The sequence below is a fragment of the Madurella fahalii genome (genome assembly GCF_045866475.1).
Source record: "Madurella fahalii IFM 68171 DNA, scaffold_2, whole genome shotgun sequence".
In the NCBI taxonomy this organism is placed as follows: domain Eukaryota; kingdom Fungi; phylum Ascomycota; class Sordariomycetes; order Sordariales; genus Madurella; species Madurella fahalii.
The window spans coordinates 1,402,516-1,423,411 of NW_027263972.1; the positions used below are offsets into that span (position 1 = coordinate 1,402,516).

The 20,896-nt window shown below is 54.2% G+C and overlaps 5 protein-coding genes and 1 non-coding gene across 6 annotated transcripts; 4 read left to right on the forward strand and 2 right to left on the reverse strand.

The window, feature by feature from the left end:
- Window positions 1-1,344: 1,344 nt before the first annotated feature.
- Window positions 1,345-3,113, reverse strand: MFIFM68171_03159 (uncharacterized protein; the record flags this gene model as incomplete). Its single annotated transcript, XM_071058580.1, has 5 exons — window positions 1,345-1,402; window positions 1,447-2,134; window positions 2,193-2,295; window positions 2,350-2,702; window positions 2,756-3,113. The coding sequence occupies 5 exons, from the start codon at window positions 3,111-3,113 to the stop codon at window positions 1,345-1,347; spliced, it is 1,560 nt and encodes a 519-aa protein (XP_070914681.1).
- Window positions 3,114-5,751: 2,638 nt separating this feature from the next.
- MFIFM68171_03160 (uncharacterized protein) lies at window positions 5,752-6,896 on the reverse strand (the record flags this gene model as incomplete). The annotated part of the gene is made up of 4 exons (XM_071058581.1): window positions 5,752-5,874; window positions 5,930-6,370; window positions 6,425-6,595; window positions 6,651-6,896. The coding sequence occupies 4 exons, from the start codon at window positions 6,894-6,896 to the stop codon at window positions 5,752-5,754; spliced, it is 981 nt and encodes a 326-aa protein (XP_070914682.1).
- A 1,332-nt stretch (window positions 6,897-8,228) lies between these two features.
- On the forward strand, window positions 8,229-8,344 carry MP_IFM68171_r6. Its single transcript, XR_011606005.1, has one exon. It is a non-coding gene; the product is annotated as a 5S ribosomal RNA (ribosomal RNA).
- A 3,573-nt stretch (window positions 8,345-11,917) lies between these two features.
- Window positions 11,918-14,337, forward strand: IME2 (Serine/threonine protein kinase; the record flags this gene model as incomplete). The annotated part of the gene is made up of 2 exons (XM_071058582.1): window positions 11,918-12,088; window positions 12,145-14,337. The coding sequence occupies 2 exons, from the start codon at window positions 11,918-11,920 to the stop codon at window positions 14,335-14,337; spliced, it is 2,364 nt and encodes a 787-aa protein (XP_070914683.1).
- Window positions 14,338-16,984: 2,647 nt separating this feature from the next.
- On the forward strand, window positions 16,985-19,124 carry MFIFM68171_03162 (Heat shock 70 kDa protein 12A; the record flags this gene model as incomplete). The annotated part of the gene is made up of 5 exons (XM_071058583.1): window positions 16,985-17,181; window positions 17,239-17,838; window positions 17,901-18,152; window positions 18,207-18,726; window positions 18,792-19,124. The coding sequence occupies 5 exons, from the start codon at window positions 16,985-16,987 to the stop codon at window positions 19,122-19,124; spliced, it is 1,902 nt and encodes a 633-aa protein (XP_070914684.1).
- A 1,136-nt stretch (window positions 19,125-20,260) lies between these two features.
- Window positions 20,261-20,710, forward strand: MFIFM68171_03163 (uncharacterized protein; the record flags this gene model as incomplete). Its single annotated transcript, XM_071058584.1, has 1 exon — window positions 20,261-20,710. The coding sequence occupies one exon, from the start codon at window positions 20,261-20,263 to the stop codon at window positions 20,708-20,710; it is 450 nt and encodes a 149-aa protein (XP_070914685.1).
- Window positions 20,711-20,896: the final 186 nt, after the last annotated feature.

Here is a 20,896-nt window from a genome sequence, read left to right on the forward strand (position 1 = left end):
GGTAGAGATGGGAAAGAGATTGGGAACTAGAAGAAATGGGGGTCGAAAGCCCGCGCCAACTATATCTGCCTTCAGAGACAGGGTCGAAGGAGCACGTTGAATGTAGGGTTTAGGTCCCCGCAACTGCCATCCGGTCACTCACCTATTCAACCGGACTGTCCAAGGGTCCGCGGCGGGCAGGGACACGGCAGGACGGGATCCTGACGGTGCTCCCGATCCCCTGCCGGGGAAGATGGCGACTCGACCTACCCAACGAGGCATGTATCGACGTCATTGGAGTTGCACTAAGGGCAATGGATGGAAGGCACTGTTTGACAGGACCAGTTAGCTAATATTGGCAAGGCAGTTAAACGGTCGCACTTCTTTGCAGCTCACTCGCAAACAGTGCCCGGTATTTTCTCGGGAGGATTCGAGATCAGCGCCGTGTGTGCTGCCCTGCCGTTGTGGGAATAACGAACTGATGACCGAGGGCTGCATGATGACGTTGATCGCTTATTGGTGGTCGCCCAAGAAGTACGACGTCAGTTCAAGCTTTCACCACCCCGGCCGCCTGCCCGGGCGGGAGGGGTAAATCCGAGCGTGGAGACAACAAGTCGGTGAGGTGAGGCCACGAGGGGAATAGGGGCGTTTTTGAAACCACAATTCGCCAAACCTCAGTCCACAAACAGGGGGTGTCTGCGGGGAGTGCCAAGTCACGGATGTCGGCAGAGCTCTAGCCTTCTCCCACACGGGATGCACTGTCAAAGTGTCAATGTACTGCATGTACAGTAATAGAGACAAAACTAGTGCCATATGGAGTGCCATGTTACACGACACGAGCATCTCGTCGCCCTACCAATCTGGAGAATGTCCCGAGTTCGACCTCTTGGCCACCCCTTCAGCCAAATCCAGGCAAGATCCAAAACGAGTGGTTAAGGTCAGCTTAGTCACACAAATACTCCCAATCAAGCCCGCATATACTCGGAACCCCAGAACATACGGCTCGCAGTGCCGCTCCTCTATTTCGAATCCATGTACTCGCCCCAAGTCCGGTTCCATCCGGCCTGATCAACCACCACCGGCACCCTCCGTCCAGCAACGCCGCGCCGGTCAGGGCCGCCGGCCAACGAGGCTGACCGTCTCTCTCTGTCGCGATCTCTTCTCTCCTTTTCCCTGTCTCTTCCCCTACCCTTAGCGTCCCTATCCCGATCCCTATCTCGCTCTCTATCCCTGTCCTTGTCCCTGTCCCTATCTCTATCTCGATCCCTACCTCGTTCTCGTTCCCTGTCCCGTTCCCTCTCTCGCTCCCGCTCCCGCTCCCAGCCCCGAGAGATGCTCCGTTTCTGTGCCGCCGGCACCCCTGTATCAGACGGCGACCGCGCCATGGGCACCGTGTAGCCCCTCTCGAGACCCATCAAACCGACTACAGAGTGTCGATGATTAGCACTAGCTGGTGACAATAGCGACGTTGGCGGTGTCAATGGACCGGCGGTATTGCGCCGACGGGAGCTCGGCGGCGGGGGCCGGGTAGTCAAATGTGGAGGATCGCGCCTGGCCTGGCCATCACGGTAGTAGCTAGGGCCGCTCTCCCTCTCCCTCTCCCTATCACGCTCGCTTCGTCTGCGGTCGTCGTCGGCTGATTGCCCTATTTGAGATGATGATGGGGAAGGGATGCCAGTTGAGGACCTGTCCGGCGGCCGGTACCGCGACCGAGGGCTTGATGCTCTTGATACTGAGGGTCGGCGGTCGCTGTCGCTGGCAACAGAGGGTGTTTTGCTGGGTATGGGATGCGGTGGCTGGGCAGCTCCGATCGCCAATTTGAGAGCCTCGTCGAATAGTTCGCGGGACCTCCAATCCGGTTTCTCCGGCAAGAGGCGACGAGAAATCTGTTTAGGCAACCGCTCCGGCTTGCCATCAAGCAGGCTATCGGCATTGATAGGGAGGGTTTCCACAATCCTTGCCAGTCGCCGCGCTTCGTCATCTGGATGCGCCCGGACGGCGAGCGTCATCCATTGCGTCCATCCCAGGAGAGTCAACCCTGGAATCGTCGGCCGGAACCTTGCCTCTACCGGCACCAGGTAATATTCGCAACCGAGGTGGTGGTACAGATCTGCTATCTTTGTGTGCGGTCCTCCGGAGCCGTTGCGGAAAATGTCTGCCCGAGCATGAGTATGCCGGCGTCGTGGCCGCTTCAGCGATGGAGGAAGACGAACCTGGAAAGGGAAACATCTCGGCGTCAAGCTTGTGGTGGGAGTAAAATGCTGCCATCTTCTCTGGCGTAATTACCGCTGTCTTCTGCGGCATGAACTCGTCCATCTGCGTCCCTAAGTCAGCTCCCGTCCCGCTTTTATTTACTGAGCATCGACTTACAAGATACCTGCCAAGGCCCTTGATAACTTGGTCCCACCTCTTCGTTGGAAGACCCTGCTGATCAAACAGCACCCCCCATTTCAGGTCGACGGCGCTAATCTCTATGGGCGAGCTTGGGTTCGTACTAGATTGGAGCGGGGGAACCGTGTTATTCCATTGGATGCTGGCTTGCGTCTTAGGGGACAATGCTGGTGGGTCTGGTGGCCTCGCCATCTGCTGAGAGATACAAGCGCCACGGTTAAAGGAGGAACTAGCTGGCGGTGATGTGACTGATCCAGCATGCATATTTGATGGCTGCTGTGTCTGCCCGATATCCTTGGCACCGGAACCAGAAGGACTTCCGAACTGTCCTACTGCAAACGGCGTTAGCGCTTAGTAGCCGATTAGGAACCGGGGAGTATCATACACTCCTCTTTGATCATCTTTCTGATTTCGGCAAGCATGTCCAGAGATTGGGGACGTGTTGGAGACCTAGGAGGTTCACCAACACCGGCAACTGTTATGGCTTCGTCCGGGTTTGACTTAACGGGCATCGTCTTTCCGCCCTCCTGTCCCTCGGCCTCTACATCAGACTCATCATACGACTCGCTGTCTGGGTCGACTTCTTCAAGATCGGACTCATCGTCTTCGCATTGATCGTGGACCGTCGGGCGAGGAGATGGCGAAAAGGCGAAGACACCCACGTTCTCGGTGAAGGGCTTTGTTGGCGGCGTCGGAGGCGTCGCTAGCCATGTATCCCAATCTGGTGATTGGAAGGAAGCCATGTTTAACTATGGGAAGAAACACAGTCGGCTCAAGGAATCAACGGCCGACCATGGGTCGGCATAAAATACTACAACACTGGCGAATTGCAAGGGATCATGAGGCAGAAGCGTCCACCAACAAGAAACGGAAGGTGAAACAGGACGGGTGCCATAGATATACCCCAACCTAACCACCCCTACGAGTAATGTTTCCACTGCTTTGGCCCAGGAGCTAAGATCGACCTGGACCTCACATCGGCTGGCCTAACGACTATGGCCCGGGCAACAGTTGCAGCCACCCGTGCGAACCAAGGCCCGGTGATCCATGGGTTCGCCTCGTTTTGTCATCGGTTAGTATTGGTGAGCATGTCCCACTAACTCCGACCTCCCCGGGAAATACGAAAGTCCAGAATCCAGAATGCATGCCTGCCTTGACCTCCAATATACAATTCGGTACGGCAACGTGGACCCCACCAATTCTCCTATCCCCGATGTGGCGCACCCAACCCACCCTAACCTTCGCTGCCTCGCATCGCCCCAATCAAAAAGCTGCCGCGGCCTTTGGCAAGTTGGGAAAAGGTTGTCCGACGCACAACATGACGCAGCAGTTACCATACATAGGTAATGTAGTGTATACTTAGACTTGTACTAGAGAGAATCGAGAGAATCAAAGATCCCTGCGCGCCACGAGCCATAGGGTTAACTCGGGATGGAGGGAGTTGTCGCCATCCCTCTATCACCCTTCTCGCTCACAGCCTCACACAACCATATAAACCGGGCGGGGTCATACGCCCGATCAACTACTGACCAAAAATCTCTACATCCAGCTCTGCTGCCCTGCGTCAAACACCCCCAACCATTGGCGGCGCGGAGTATCCTAAACACAGCAAAAAGCAAATTCAATGCGATGCAGCACGTAATGTCTTTTGATTTCTCACGTGCGCCCGGCACAGAAATTCTACCGCCGAATTGCCGAGTCTGGAACATTCGCATGATCACTGGGCATAGCTGGGCATAGCTGGGCATAGCGGTCACAACGTAGGGTGTCTTTCCAGCCCTCATATCCCTTCCTTTGTTTCTATCTTCTCTCCTCGAGGAGCTCAACGGTCCCAATGTTCGAATATCCGTCAACTTGGAGACTCATCAGTATCGCCACCGAGGCAATGCCGCAAGCAAATTAAAGTAAGGTGGGCATCCAGTAATTTTACACGAGCATACCGCATACCCCCTCTCAGCACGTCTACTTTGCGGCATCTATCATGACGTAATTTGCTAAAGGCAAAGTCGGAGGCGCAGCTGTAATCCTTGAACGAATCATAACATTGATCTCTGCTCTCGGTCAAGGCTGCACAGCATCTAGTAAGACTATTTCTTTTTATTGTAAAAAATACAGCCTACCCAAGGTGCTCCAAAGGGCGCAATGCTCGGTTTCGCAACCGGGGAAGTTGCCTGTGGCCCGCGATTCGGTCGGCAAATTTCCAATGTCCCAATGGCGCAATACAGCTGGACCTGCCAGTACCATCCGTAGTCTGCACATATGGAACCCGGAGAGTGCGGAGAAACCCTGCTGGCTGCAAGGCGGGAAGCGGAATACCGCAATACCTTGTGTGAGTGGTTGTGTACGAGCAGGCGGGATGGGGAGCTGCAAGGCCCACACCCGATGCAAGCTCCACGTCGGGCTGTACGGTATGTGTGTGCGTATTCCTTAACAAGCTGGGCAACCGCCCAATGCCCCAGGTAACCCAGCTCTGCAACCACCCGCCCCGATGGTCCGCCTTGCACCACTCACACACACACTCTCGCCCTCTTCCAAGTCAGACTTGACATTTCGTCGTCTGATAAGGTGTCTCTTAATGATACGAAAATACCTTATCCAAGGCTGAGAAGGAGCTCGGTGTCTACATCTAATCCGAGCCCGCAACGCCCTGACCTGGATCGCTACATGTTGCTCCAAAAATGCCGGCCGAACCGTACGTCGCCCGCAAAATACCCCTCCATAATTCAGCCGTCTTTGAAATTTTATTTTGGGAATTGTTAAGGACGCGTACGCTATAGCAGGCTGCATTCCAGCTTCGTCTAGCGGGGAAACGATCTTGGACTTCTTATGGTGGGCGAGGCCATGCCAACAGGTGATCTTGGCGAAACTTTGGCGACACTCGCAGCCTAGTTCCCAAGTCTATACATCGGTCACGTTCTTATCCTGAGAGATGGGGAGCAAATCAAGCTATTGTGAATTCGGTGTGCTACTAGCTACTCAGGGGTTATTGCGTTGGGAAAGAATCCATCGTTCAGATTCACTCCCTTCGGTTTGATTCCGGCCCTTGTTCGCCTTGCCCGTCTTTGTCATCGTTCAACTTCCGGATGTGGGCAATGCTTGTCCAGTAATCAACAACCTCCTCCCTATGTGTACTACCCGCGGGAACCGGTGGTCCTTGCCCAACCCATGGGGACCTAAAAATAGAGACGTGTGGGGAAACTACCAAATGAAAGGAAAATCAGGCAGATGGTGGGGCTACTGTGAAAATTGCTGTGATCCCGCCAAGCTCGTCCCTCGAGGGGGCTACGCCAACGATACCACGGGGATAAATGGGGGGCTGAGGCATGCTCGCTGCCAAACGAAGGTCACAGCCCCTGTTGCCTCAGCAGGGCTACCAGCTTATTAGACATTCCACGTAATGCCGTCGTCTAACTCCGGGTTTAGGCCATCATTATCGTCGCCCGCCACGATCGGAATGTCGTATTTCAAATAGTCCGGAAGCTGGGGCGGTCGCTTACGTTGACTCTGCCGGGAGATATTAATGCTTAACTTTGGTGTGCATCAGGGGGTGCTCACTTACCGGTTTGGCCCATCCTTTCCTTCCAAGGTTCTTGGGCTTCTGAGCTCGCGTCGTTGCCGTCGTTGGGTGTGCGCTGCTGGAGGTGACTGTTGGCGCCTTGACCATGCGTGTATGTTCACCATTCGGACCCCAGACGTCAAAGGAGACCGGCCACAGGCCCTGTGGGGTGATCCAGGTGTCGGCAGCATGGGCGTCATCGGTTTGGGTAGTCAAAGTACCCGAGGTGGAAGTCAAAGGCCCATCCATGTCTGGAAGGAACCAATGCGGCGCTTTGTTTGGGAATCCACGGAGATGGGGAGGGATAACGTTGGTAAGAATAGGGTCATTATCGATCGAGTCTTCTTGGCTGTTTCCCAGTGTGCAGAAGTCGTCTTTCTGCAGGTCGGACAGTGGCTGCGTGGAAATCAATCCCGAACTCCCGTCTTCAGTCACGGAGACAGACTAATACAGCTGTCATTATTTCAGTTATCAAACATGGCGAGAAAGATTCGTTACCTCGGTGATGTGGAAGCGCTTGGATTCGCCGTCGAATGCTGTCTCATCGCTCGAGTGCCCGGGGCGCCATGATCGAAAATCGATCTCCTCGGGCGACAACTGGGCCCCAGGAGGTGGCAGCGCTTCTCCAACTTCCTGCATGACCTGCCAAGAGGTGCAGTCAATGCACCACTAATAGATAAGCTCATGTAAGAATCAATTACACAAAGGAGCAATGGGTCCTCACCTCCTTCCCGCTACGTCTAGTGTTCTTACTAAAGTAGCGCAACTCCCTCACACGGTTGCAGGGTCCCTGACACTGAAGCTCAGGAGTATTGGGCTTAGAATGCTCTATGCATTGGATGCCGGAGTTGTTGGGGGACACAAGCTTCTCCTTCAGGCGTTTCTCATATTTCTGGAGCTGGTTCCGCGAGAATTTGCCACGAGGCATCCACTTGCAATGGGCCGTGCACCAGACGCGATCGGCCACCATGGTGACCGAGCCGACGCCGTTGCGTTCCTGAGCGTTGTTTTTAGCTGGTGGACTTTGAAACCGCCGGCTTCGCCGGAGCGTCGATGGAGTGTTGTATGTGGTGGGAGAAGAAAGGAGAGCGGTGACAATTGTGAGAGGGTGCTTGATGAGTTTGCTGAAGGCAGTTGTTTCAAGACAGCAAGAAGGTAGGTGGAGGGTGGAATGGTGTGGAAGAGTGTCTGGGATTTAAGGATATGAGATTTAGAGTTTGAAGAAGGGTTGATGGGGAATAAGTTTTTGTTGAGGGAGAGCGGGCACGTGAAGTCATTACCTAATGTAGGTGTTTCTGAAAGAACCCCGATGGGCGCCTAGTGAATGGCAAGAAAGTGAAGTGGAAAAGAACTGGTTGCGGAGTTTGGGAAACTCCCTTGTGCCGGATCGCGCCTGCCTCGCACTAAGTTACAGAAGGCTTAGGTGACGTACTGCATTGTCCGATGGCGGGTCTGTAATTTGCCTCCCTATCAAGTTAATAATAATCAAAGAAGGCGCTTATTGCCTTAACTGCCGCGAAGTAAGGCTGAGAATAGGGATTTCAGACATGAGGCCCAGTTCAGTGCCGGAGTATGTCGGAAGAGGCCGTGCTTTCCGTCCGTAGAAGACTGGCTTCCGGGACAGCGGTGAAACTACGATAATAGAAGCAAGATGTTTCCTGGTTCAAAGCGTAAGTACTTAGCACGTTTCATAAATGCGAGAATGGTGATTGTCACGATTGTTGTCTGGGGGCGAGACCAACAATTGGGTGTTGTAGTCATCGTTGCAGTATACTTTCCATGGTACCGCCCAGCCAACCCTATACCTAGCTTGCCCTACTGGTGCAAATGTCTGAGAAATTGATCTTCTGTTACTCAATATCGATAATTACTTGCTTAATTCAGTACCTTACGAGAGTCCACCGCATACTTGAATGCTCCCTTCCAGGACTTAGAGTAGGGGTTCTGTGAGACCATGGCAGCCTGTCGATGCAGTTCCAGAAACATGCCAACTATGATCTCATTTCCCTCTCTGTAGTGATCCGCTTTCTCATTGACTGAGGGAGAGTGGACTGTATCGGATGATGGGAAAGTTCCTCAGGGATTCTCATGTGGGGTTTTGAATTGGAAGATGAAAACACATAAAAAGTACATGCTTATAATTGAATCCATACGGTGCGCGATATGTGCGTGGTAAACTGAATAATACACCCGAAAAAAGAAAAAAAAAAAAAAAAAAAAAAAGAAAACTTCTATCACAACGCTATCCACTGCATTGACTAGAGCGCAGTATATGTGACGATCCGCCTGGTATTTCTGTCACATACGGCCATAGGCGTAGGAAAACTCGGGATCCCGTCCGCTCTCCCATTGATAAACCTACGACCGCCGGATTAGTAGTTGGGTCGGTGACGACCAGCGAATCCCTGGTGTTGTATGTTTCCTTTTTGGCATTGCCCGCTCGTGATTCTTGGCGACTGTCGTGCTGTTCTTGACGGAGGGACGCATACCAGCCGGCAGCAGCTGTCACCCCACCTCCTAAAACTTATCCTCGGATTTAAGGGGTCACACATAGGGGGTCACAGTGTAACTTCGTTACACTGGGCGAATCCCTAGCCTGACTCCATGGACGCATGTCTTTTCGGGCGCCAAAATTAAAGCCATTCGCAGGATGGCGTCCCCGCTCGCATGAATCTCCCACGGGACTGATGATACCTGCTGTTGAACAGGCAAGATGCGGGGAAACAACAGCAAGTGTCGTGGATCCTTGTGCCCGCGTGGGCTTTTTGTCCACGAAATGAGGCTGGGCACCTGATCGATCCCGGGTTCTGAGTGTTAGCTCTGGGCGCGGAACTTCCGGCTGGTGCCGGCTGGGGCATCTCCCTGCCACCGGGCTTGCTCAGGCGGCTAGCTCCGCTTGCGAGCGCAATCTCCAGTGTTAAAGGACTGCACAAGCCCGCCCGAGGGACTGGTTCTTGGGGGCCCCGTCTGCCATGGGTTGCGACTGAGATTGTTATGTCTTTTTTTTTCTTTTTCTTTTCTTTCTTTCTTTCTTTTCCTCCATGAGCAGCAATAATACGAGCATCTGAATTTCACCGAGGAGTATGGCACTCCATGGTGGCCTAGCGCTACTATTTGCACCGAGCTGACGTTCCCTGGTCTTGGCCGTAGGAGGCTGGTGAGGCTGAGAAAGCGCCGCCCAGTGGCACCGTTCTCAGGCAGGAAGCTGTGTTTGCGAACACTGCCAACCTCTCAGCGCCGACGTTGTCAGTTATGTTGCTATCTTAGGAGGCTCGAATCCACGCAGGAAAGCTCTGTTGACATGTGGATATCGATTTCAGGCTATTCCGAAGAAGCCTCTTTGTACATATTATGCCAGAAGCTGGGACGGGCGTTGACGCGGTTTTGCCGATTGCCAAGGAGGATCCAGGCCATGTTCCCAAGTCCATGGATCACAAGACGGGAAGGTATCGAGTACCCCTAGCATTATGGTGATGACGCCCCACATTCCGGGTCTGTCGGATAGTGACAAAGGTTTCTAGAACTTTGCCGTTTGGTATTTCGTCGCGTTGGCTTGTATTTCCAATTACACAGCGACGCGCCCCTCGTCGGCGTCACAAAGCTGAGCGTAGCGTATCTTGCACAGTACTATGCGGCAGCTGACGCCCGCATTTGGATCCGAGGGGCAAAGATTTGAATAAATGGGTGAAGGGGACTGCTTGGCCATTCACATGGCCCCCTTTTACGCTGGGTCCGAACAGAGCCATCAGAGACGGAGTTTCCGAGCCGACCAAATGAGGATGAGAGTTGGAATCCCTTTCCCTCCCCGCTCTTGCGTGGCTCGCAACGCTGGAAAGGCTCATTCACCTTCATTTGCAGGATCCATCGACATCTCTGATGCCATGTTTCTCGCAAAAGTGGCGTCTTGGCGGCTCGACTCTTTGGGAACAGAAAACCGCCTGGCGCCCCTTTTGGGTGGGGCGCGAGATGTGAATTGGTAAATTGGTAAATTGGCACGAGGCATTATTGGACCTAAGCCGGGGCCCGCGAGCGTAACCAGAGCCGTTTTTTCCGTTATGCACACCGTTCCTGGGCCCGTGTTGCAGGGCATGACGAGATTTGTCGCTGCAGTTTCTGAAACATCCTTGGTTTTTCTCTCTGTAGAAAACGGGGCCTTGAAGTTTCGTCTGAAATCCCATCTCCCCGCAGCTCTTCAACGTTCCGGAGCCCTGGGCGCACAGAGCACCCTTGTGATAACTACACTAATGCCCGTTTGAGACACTGCGGGGCCAGCGGGGTCTCTGTCGAATGAGGCTGCCGCCGTGCCTCGTAGTGGGCGAGCCCAACCACTCAAAACCATGCTGGCGGCCGAACAAAACACGCGATGCTTATGGTGTTGATGACTGTGCCCATTCGCGGGCTGCGTGGTTGTTCTTGCGCGGTGCCGCTATTGGCGAACATCGCGTCTGTCGCAGAGACGTAGTGGGTTTGGCTGGTTTTGTAGCCAACCACAAATGCTGCGGATGGACGACCGTCCGCTTGGCAACAGCCGAGCTTGCAGCGTTAGCAGCCCGCTGGGCGCGGGTGCAAAAGCTCGACCTATACTAGGCTGTTCTCCCAGAGGCGGAGCCGGGCAACCGCAATGATTGTAACGACGACAGCGGCAGCAACGGCAGCAACCTTGCGCTTGCCGTTCCTGAGCAGATGCTACATTAGGCGGGCAGGGTTTGTGCTGCCTGAGGACAACCCAACCGCGTCCTGACAGCTCGTTGATGCCATTCCGACAACATCCCAGACCCGAACCCGGCGCGCCACTGAGTCGGCCGGCTCTGCATCTGAACACCCGGTGGGCTGGTTCCAGTTCGTGTTTCTTTTTCTGCAAAAGCACGGCCAGCGTCACCTTGGAAGTAGCAAGGCAAAACGCGTTGCTTTTTCTTTTGGTGAACGCCTTCGGACCCCGGCAACGAGCTCAAATTGGCTCGAGAAGGAGCAGCGCTGCTCCGAATCACTAGCGAGATTGGGGTCACCTATCGTTTTTCCTCCAAGTCCACCCCGGCTCTAGCGATTCATGCTAAGGACGGGGCCCATTTCCCACACAGCAGCGGGCCTTCCTCTTCCACCCCCGACAAAGTGCAAAAACAGTCCACAATCCCGCCTCGCGGCCCATGAGGGAGCTGGGTACCTTACTTGCCCTGGAATTCTGGTTCCGCTCGTTCCTTCGACCGTGTTTCCTCTCCTCTCTCCCTTTGTTTGCCCTCCCGCAACCCGACCTGAATATCTCGCGACAAGCCGCAATAGCCGGCACAGTGGGAACATTGCAGCACCTCGACGCACCCACCGCTAACGCGCCCCAAACGCTCTCTTCCTCGCCCTAGATTTGCAGTCTCGCATCGCCAGTGTGAAATTGGGGAAGCTCAACCACGCACTCGGGTAACCCCCCTGGATCGCAATCTTTTCGATCCGCTTTTGTTGCACCCGTTGCTTCGGTTCGCGCAAGGTGGCCTGCTGTTGCGCCCGTCGAGAGCTCCGTTTCCGAAGGCCCCGGTCGCCCGTCCCACGCACCCGCAACGCAACGTGAGAGATCCTGGCCGTCGGTTTTCTCCCCTGCCACGCTCGAACTCCTTTTCGTCTTTGCAATCATTTTATGTCGCTCCTTTTCGAGAACACACTCGTCCACTCCTTTAGACTCAACTTCCCAACTTCTTTCGTTTGTTGCAAGCTTACCGCGGTTTGATCGCTCGCCGACGATCCCGACCACCCTCCTCCGACCTGTACGACTCTTAGACACACCTGCTCTCAGCGATCGCGTTGGCCGCCGCACCACCGTTTCTGAATGCCCAGGTAACGACGCCTAGCTCTTCTCAAGAGCTTGCTCTCCTGCAATCCGAGCCTCTCGGTGCTGCGCAGCGCGCAAAGGAGCGCCGGTTTTCCTCTTGAGCATCGATTTGGCGACCAATCCCCAGATTGCGACCCTGAATTCGACGCGGCTACCGAACTAATATACCCACAACCATGACCGTGGCTCACGATCTTACTCGCCGAGGGTCTGTCCAGGCCATCAACGGGATGGCGCTTGAGGACAGGTTTGAGGTGTTGAAGGAGATCGGTGATGGGAGCTTTGGCAGCGTGGTTCTCGCTAGGGTACGAAGTGCGGGCGCCAGTGTTGCCCGTCGTGGCACAGTTGTAAGTCTCATTCCGTTTCTGTTGGTAATTTCTGTGCTCTAACGTGGAGTCTCTAGATTGCCATCAAGACGATGAAGAAGACGTTCGACTCGTTTTCAGCATGTCTGGAGTTAAGGGAGGTCGTCTTTCTCAGGACATTGCCGGCTCACGCCCACCTGGTCCCCGCACTTGATATCTTCCTGGATCCTTTCAGCAAAAAACTCCACATTTGCATGGAGTACATGGAGGGAAACCTTTATCAGCTAATGAAGGCGAGGGACCATAAATGCCTGGACAACGGCAGCGTCAAGAGTATCCTGTTCCAGATCATGCAAGGCCTCGAACACATCCACGCCCACAGCTTCTTCCACCGAGACATCAAGCCTGAGAACATTCTCGTATCGACGTCAGCTCATTCGGACTATACCAACTCTTTCAGGCGATATTCCGCATTGGTGACGCCCCCTTCGACTCCGCCTACCTACACCGTCAAGATTGCCGACTTTGGCCTGGCGCGTGAGACGCATTCGAAACTGCCCTACACCACCTATGTCTCGACACGGTGGTACCGCGCTCCGGAAGTGCTACTCAGGGCCGGCGAGTACTCAGCTCCGGTAGACATATGGGCTGTCGGTGCCATGGCTGTCGAAGTTGCTACGCTGAAGCCGCTGTTCCCGGGTGGAAATGAGGTTGATCAAGTCTGGAGGGTTTGTGAGATAATGGGAAGTCCCGGGAACTGGTACAACAAGGCTGGCGGTCGAGTGGGCGGCGGGGAATGGAGAGAAGGGACCCGCCTCGCCGGGAAACTCGGCTTCTCATTTCCAAAGATGGCGCCGCACTCGATGGACACGATCTTGCAGGCCCCGCAATGGCCCGCTTCTCTCAGCCATTTCGTTACTTGGTGCCTTATGTGGGACCCTAAGAACCGCCCGACATCATCTCAGGCAATTGCTCATGAGTACTTCGCCGATGCCGTTGACCCGCTGCGGCCCAAGTCGTCGGCGTCCAAGATCCTTGGCCGGAAGCAGTCCGATGTTGGCAGAGGGAAGGAAACCGTCACGCCCACATCAACCTCATCGAAGCCGTCATGGTTCCGGAAGTCCTTGATCGGGCGTTCGGAGAGTGCTGAGGTCATTGCTGCGCCACAACCACAAAACATCAAGGAGGCCACCGCTCCTCGTCCTGTCCCTACAGTTCCCTCGGAACCTCCGGCCCCGAAGCCGAGACCGAATCCCGCAAAACGAGCGACGTGGACAAACGGGCCGTCGAACGTCGCACCAATGCCTATCCTTCCAACAATCCGGCCTATCTCCCCTTTGTCTGATGCCGTTACCGCACAAGCAAACAGCAGGGCGCCTTCGTACAACGACACTTATGCCAATGGGATGCACAGGACGGCCCCGGTGGAAGAAAAGGCATCAAAGAAGATCGGCCGTCAGCTATCAGTGGCGTCAAGCACCAACCATTATGCAGAGCTTCATAGGCAACAGGCTGAGCGAGCGCTCAATGGTAACTCGGGTCTTGCGTCGCCGCCAAACGGTCAGAAGGAGAGCTTCTTTTCACATTTGCGGAAGAGGGCAAGGAGATTTTCTGGGAGGCACCAGACGCCAATGTCGCCAAGTTATGATGACCTTGAGGCACAAGCCGGCTGTGGCCCGTGGGGAAGTAACAGATCCTCTATGGTTATCGACAGCCCGCCACCTGCCCCCGTCCCAAAAGACACATACGATTCCTTGGACAAGACGCTGCACGACGAACCGCAAATGCCCGAAGTGCCGCCGGCACCTCCGGCACACCAAGTGACGCTGAATAGCACACTCAAGCGGCATCACTCGCTCCCCCACCACCAACCTAGGTCTGTGGATAACCTGCTGGTCACGGCTCGGGGGATGGGTCCGGTGTCGAGCCGGACGCGGAGAGCACAGGCTGCACAGGGTGTCAACCAGTACGATGCGCCGGATGAGGAGGACGAGCTTCTGGACGAGGTCCTGACGTCAACTCATCGTGCCATGAAACGCCTGGAGAGAGAAGAGAAGCCCCTAAGACAATCAGTCAGCAATATGGTTCTCGCCAACCCGTATCCGACGCCGTCACCATCGGCAAGTGGTAACGTCATGCTCTTTGGAGATGGGAAAGAGGCCATCACGCCGAAGCCCCTCGACTTCAACAAGAAGACGGCAGAGTACAAGTGGCCCACACCTCCGTACGACGAGAACGATTGGGCGGCCTCTGCGTCGGCGAGCATTTGGGCGGCAGGGAACCGCTTCTAAACAATAGGCATGGTGGTCTTTTGCTGCGGGGTGATAACAGAAAAGTCTTGTTCCTGGCTGGGTTTCATGGGACGGTGTTTGGGCTGTATTCTGGGGGGCATCATCGTTATCATCATACGCTATCGGTCGCATCACTCATTCTCGACTTACTCGGATTCTGGTTTTGTCTGGGCATCCTTCAGCACACGCCTCTTTGAGCGTGGATCTGTTGTGGAAGCTTCTTTTTTTTCTTTCTTTTTCGATCTTTCAAATACCCCCAGGGATGTCATTTGCCCTTTTTGCTTCCAAATACGGATTCTAATAATTTCGTTACCCTTGGTTTTTTTTTCTTTTCTTCCCGCCATCGAAAATACCCCATTATAGAGATTGAGAGGCTGGGACATATTTGTTTTCTTCCCCGTTCCGGTCAACCCACGCACCATAGCCGCTATCGCGAGTCGTCAAGTCATCATTGTCATCATTTCAGGCGTCACATCAGAAGAGGGCGGTGTTTCTTGTTTCTGGCTTGTTTCCTTTGTCAGCACAAACACCCTCACACGGACACACACACATAACACATACACAAAGATTGTTGGGTTGGAGGCTTTACATACATACTATCTTTTATTACTCGCTATATATGCAGCATCCAACTGTCGCCTTCATTTTTATTATTACAAGCTACCTACTGCCGCCGCGCACCTCCCCGGAAAGAACTCAGCCAGTCATATCCTCGACATCATTGTTATCATCACTACTCCAATCGAATTACTTGGTCCCCTATATCTATCTCGTGTCTAAACGGATTTCGCGTGCATATTTTTACCATTCAACGTTTCCGGGTTTATTCTTGTGGTTACGGTGAGGTTTCTGGAAGATCTCACGTGTTTGTTGTTTCCGTTTTGGCTTAGGTTGGCTTTGGACTACTGCTAGTCAATGTATAAAAGGGAGGCCGAGATTATATATTACCACTCAATACTGTGTTGTTTTGAGGAATTTGGACCTTGAAGCACTTAATCGGGGGCAAGGCGGGGAAGGGGCAGGGCGGATGGATCTCAATATTGCTGGTGGTGTTGTTGTTATTGGCAACTTTGAGATTACTCTGGCTAACTTTTATCTTTATTGGTTTCTTTTTCTTTTTTTTTTTCTTTTTTCTTTTTTATTTCACAGGGCGCTTGAGACTTTTTGTCAACCTATTCAACGGATTTATAGCGGAGATGGGAAGAGAGTGTGTTAGTCTGTGATTTGTGCGTAATACCTACGCGTACTGTGCGCATATCTGTGGTGATCATTCAGTTGTGCTTCTTTGGTGACTTTTGTCTCTCTTTTGGTGTGACATCAATCTCTTGGAAAAAGGATCCGGCCTCCGGTTGAAGATCTGGAGGAGCGGTTGTTTGAGACATACACTGTGTGATAGCGTGGGTTGTCACGGAATACTGTGCGGTCTTACTTGTTTGCTTCTTTTATGTGGGGGTGGAATGCCATCCCCTTTTTCCCTGTGTCTTCGTTTTAGATAATGGTGGCAACGAAGATAATTCGCCTCCCGGTTGGATGGACATGGTGTTTCCTTTCAGCGACCCAAACTTCCCATTGATGGGAACCGGTTCAGAAGCCCGCTCGGGGTGCTGACTTGTGGTCGCCGAAGGAACCGGAGAATTGGGCCTCCCAAACTGGCCTTCCCCCCCTGTTTTCCCTTTTGGATCGTTTACCTTCTCTGAAGTGGGCTCTGAGTTTATTTCTGGGTGGATTCCGTTCGACTGGCTGCCTGGTACCTGTTCTGCTGGCGTCATCATGCAGTGTGTGCCTGGTGTTGCCTGGTTGTGCCTGGTGCCTGAGGCTTGTAAGTGAGGTCAAACTTCTCCGGCCCGGTTTCGCTTGTCTTCTCATTTCGCTTGCCCAGAACAAACAGGACTCGAAGTTCCCTTCCTGATGCTCGAAGGAGGCTCAGTCATCACGTGATTGAACCCGCAGAGGCAGTCCGACAGCCCTGTCAGCTGGCCGGACGTCGAGGCCCGGCCCGTGCCTTTCATAGTTCCCCTTCTCCACTTCTCGGGCAGAGCAGCTTAAGCGCCAAGAGTGCGGAGCTGTGATGGCCCTGAGCGTCTGACGGACAACCACCGCACACAACCGACAGGCAGCAGCATTCGGCACGTCAGGACTTGAACAGCCCGCCAAAACTGTCCCCGTTGTTAGCTCTGGGGTTGCGTGACAGCAGATCATCCAGTAGCTCTTACGGCAATACGTCATTCTTTTTTAGCACACGGTTCAGCAGCCACCCCTTCTGGTTCTGGCGCTTGTGCAGCTGCAGCTCTCGTCAACCGCCGCGCCATCCCCAGATCTCGTTGACAGCCCGCATTGCAAGGCACCTCCTTGGTGAGGGGTCAGGTTCAGGGTGGTGGATTGGGAGTGCCTGGCTGGGGTTCCCGAGGGTTTCTTTGGATTACTCTATACTTTCCCCTCCTTTTCTCTTGCCCTCTTTTCCTATTAGAACTATTGGTTGTGTGCAGAATTGCAGTGTCCTCGTGTGATATCTGGGTGAACGACATTGCCGGCGAGCGTGTTCCGCTCGTTCCAGACGCGGCTGTATTTTCTGTTATTTCTGCATTTTCGTTCTCCTGCCATGAAGTTGGGGTGTCCCCGGGGGTAGCAGATCAAAAGCGTCACCATCATGAGCATCTCGTTGCCCGTCCACCCATCGCCAAGCAAACGGAATAGAGACAGCAGGAGCTACTTCACCAACAGTCAGACAACGTCTCCTTCAGCTGCCGAGGCTATCAATGGCCCTGTGAGAGAACCGGCCAAGGCGCCGGCACCGATCAGCGACCGGCTTATCGTCGGCGTTGACTTTGGGACTACGTTCTCTGGGTGAGTTGTCCTGGACTTACACGACTCTGAACGGGGCCTTGTTAACACCAAGCCTAGCGTTGCGGCCGTTTACACAGGGACGCCTGACGATATTGAAATCATCAAGACATGGCCAGGTGGAAACGGCATCACCTCGGACAAGGTTCCGACTGAGATATCCTACGACCTGCCCGCCGGTGCGGCCCCCGGCACCGCCCCTACTGTGAAATGGGGCTTCCAGTTCAAGCCCGAGGAGTCGCGACTCCGATGCATCAAGTTGTTTCTCGACCGCTCGCAGAAACTCCCCTTTTACGTCAGCCCCTTAGAGACGGCCGCCCAGCTCAAGCGCTTCAAAAAGACCGTGGTCGACGCCGTGAGCGATTACCTCACGCAGATATACAAGCATACCATGGATACGCTCACACGGCGGTACGGCGAATCCTTCATGGCATCCACCAAGGTCGACTTCGTCCTGACGTGCCCTGCGGTCTGGTCCGACGCCGCCAAGAACACAACCCTCCAGGCTGCCGAACGGGCAGGCATGGGCTCGCAATCACAGATCCAAATGATTAGTGAGCCCGAAGCGGCCGCCGTGTACACGCTTAAGGCCATCCAGCCCAATAATCTGAAGATTGGCGACAACTTTATCGTCTGCGATGGAGGCGGCGGCACAGTCGAGTGAGTTCGATGCCTTGAGATTCTCTAGACAGGAGGGTCGATACGCTAACCGCATGCAACAGCTTGATTGCTTATAAAATTGTGTCATTAAAACCCATTCGTGTGGAGGAATCGGCCGTTGGGACCGGGGGTCTCTGCGGGAGCGCGTTCCTTAACTACAGGTTCGAGGAGCACGTAAAGACCCGGCTAGGCCAGAGCCGGTTCGATGAGATGAAGACGAAGAAGGGTAAAACATGGCAGATGGGCCTCCGGTATTTCGAGGAGTTTGTCAAGCGCAACTTCAACGAGGACGAGCATCAGGAAGTGAACATCCCGTTCGTGAATACCCTTTCGAGATGCTATCAGTTATTTTACTGACTCTCTTGCAGATTCCCTGGTCTCCCAGACGATGAGGACGCCGGCCTCGACTCGGGATTCCTCGTCATGACGGCGGAACAGATCAAGGACATCTTTGAGCCTGTAGTCAAGGAGGTCTGCGACCTCGTCCAGGGGCAAGTGGACACTCTCCGCGCCAAGGGCGGCAGCGTCTCGGGCATAATCCTCGTCGGCGGCTTCGGGCAGAGTGATTACCTCTATCGCAGGCTAAAAAGCCACTTTACCAGCGCTGCCCCGCCCCCCTACACCGAGAGGCCAACCCACTCAAACATTGACGTCAGACCGTCCATCGAGGTCATGCAGCCCGTCTACGCGTGGACGGCCGTCGTACGTGGGGCAGTCCTTCGCGGTCTCGAGGGCAATATGGTGATATCGCGGAAAGCCCGGATGCACTACGGCACGTCGTACGCGACCGTCTACGACGAGGAGAAGCACTCGGTTAGCGAGCGGTACTGGTCGCCTTTGTGGGAGCGCTGGATGGTGTCGGATCGCATGCAGTGGCACATTGCCAAGGTCAGTCCGCCCTTCATTTATTTCCTCGGTTGACGGAAGACAACTCACTCGTCATCCCCAAATAGGGCGAAGCGATATCCCCCCTCGAACCCATTGCCTTCCACTACACGCGCAACTTCCACCCTGGCCAGTCCCTCATCGTTACTGATGATCTCATCGCCTGTGAGGCGGACGACCCGCCCAAAGCGTACACGCGCGATCTGATCCATGTGTGTACTCTAAAGACGGATCTCAGCGCCGTCCCGCGCAGTTTATTTACACGCCTTACGACGACGAGGGGGGTCGAGTTTGATAACCTTGATTTTACCCTCGAGATGATTGTGGACAGTGCGGGGTTGGGGTTTGAGCTCAAGGTGGATGGGGTCAGGTACGGACGGGTGGATGCGGATTTTCATTGATGGATGAATGAATCATGTGCAGATGTGTTGATGCTGCGGATGAGGTGGCTTGGATTGTGAGTAGTAGTTTGGTGGGTTTAGGCGGAGGTATACGGAATAGCGTTGGTGGTTTGTGTGGTTTGGTGGTTGGTTCTCTGCTTGTGGAAGCGGGTAGCTAGCCGGGCGTTGGAGGCTGGTGTGACTTTCACAGTTAGCTTATACTATACCAGCTCTGGCTCTGTCCGAGTAGAGTCGAATGTGCGTATGGGAGCCCCAATGTGCACTTCGGGGACGAACAAATGGAGTCGAAGTCCGGGCTCTGGGCGAAAACAAAATGCCTTGGCCGTAAATCCAATGATGTCTGGTTCGTGGATAGTTGGCCGTAAGCATCTAGTACATGTAGATCTTGTAAATGGAAGAGGTATCCGGTTGCATGGCGATGTTCCGCCCTAGCCGCCCTAACCGCCCAGGGAACGAAGGCGATCTCTACCTGCGTGGTGGCGAACCTGACCTGCTGGAACAAGGTTGTCATCGCAGCGCTTAGTCAGATAATCACTTTACTTTCGTTGCGAACTTTATATTCTCCGAGCTCGGTCTTGGAGTTCTCGCTGGCAGAGAAAGACTTTTATGTGTAGTGACGCCCCGATGTCTCGAAACGAGCCAATGGAACATGTTCGTGGCGTGCAGATTCCGATCGTGTCTCTTGACGACCAAGTCGGCCCTCGCGCCCATTCCCAGTTTCGAAGGTGGGTAACATGCATTCCCGGCAGATCATGCAGATCATGTTACCCTAATCGAGCACCGGATTGCCGGGAGCAGCCGGACATTCACCTCTGAATGAGGACTGTTGGGTACTGATGCGTGAGGAGGTGCCGCGGTGATGTAGACACTGAATCACAACAGCTCTTTTCAGATGATGGCTTCGTTCCATGTCGTCATATTGCTCTGCTTGTTGCTTCCAGAGGAAGCCCGCTCAGCTTCGTCGGGCATGCAGTTTCAAGTATAAATATGTCCTGTCTCTTCTCCGTTTCCCTCTTCCTTTCTCTCCAAGTCGACAACACCAGCTCTCAGGAAACCCGCACAAGCATCAAGTAACCAAGACGCCTTCTTGCTTTCACATTGAACCCATCGATTTAACCTCCAAACCAACCGAAACAATGTCGTTCGCCAACCAGCCCACCATCGACACCGTCGCGGAGCTCGACAGCCTCGCAGCCAAGTACAAATACCTCTGCGTCTGCTTCCTGCCCCCCGCGGACGCCTCCGACGAGTGGAACCCGCAGCAAAATGAGATCAGCGATTTCATCAAGCCCCACGTCAGTGACGGCACCCTGGGCTTTGCGTTTGTGTTGCCCTCAGCTCCAGAGCTCTATGCCATCGTGGCCAGGTTCTCATTCGAGGGCCCTCAGCATCCGGGCGGCGCGATTGCCTTTACTGTGGACGGCAACGCCGAGACGGGGGTGGACCTGAGCGGTACGGCGCAGATGTTACAAGGCCGTGTCCGTTACGCGAGTGAGGGTGGTCGGGTGCGGCTCATTCAGCACGCGCCGGTTGAGGATGTGCTGATGCTTCCGTCTATGCTGGGAAGGATGGCTAGGGGCGAGTAAGGGCGTGTCAGGATCCGTAAACTGTCCGGTACACGCTGGTACTTTTGGCAAGGGGGGGGGAGTGTCTGCTTTCGGGATAGGGGTAGTTGCTAGGAAGCTAGAACAGACAAGATGATAGTAGCTAATAGCAAGCCCCTAGTCAAAGTTCACCACATTCTTCCCGAGTATGACTTGATGCTCTACGTT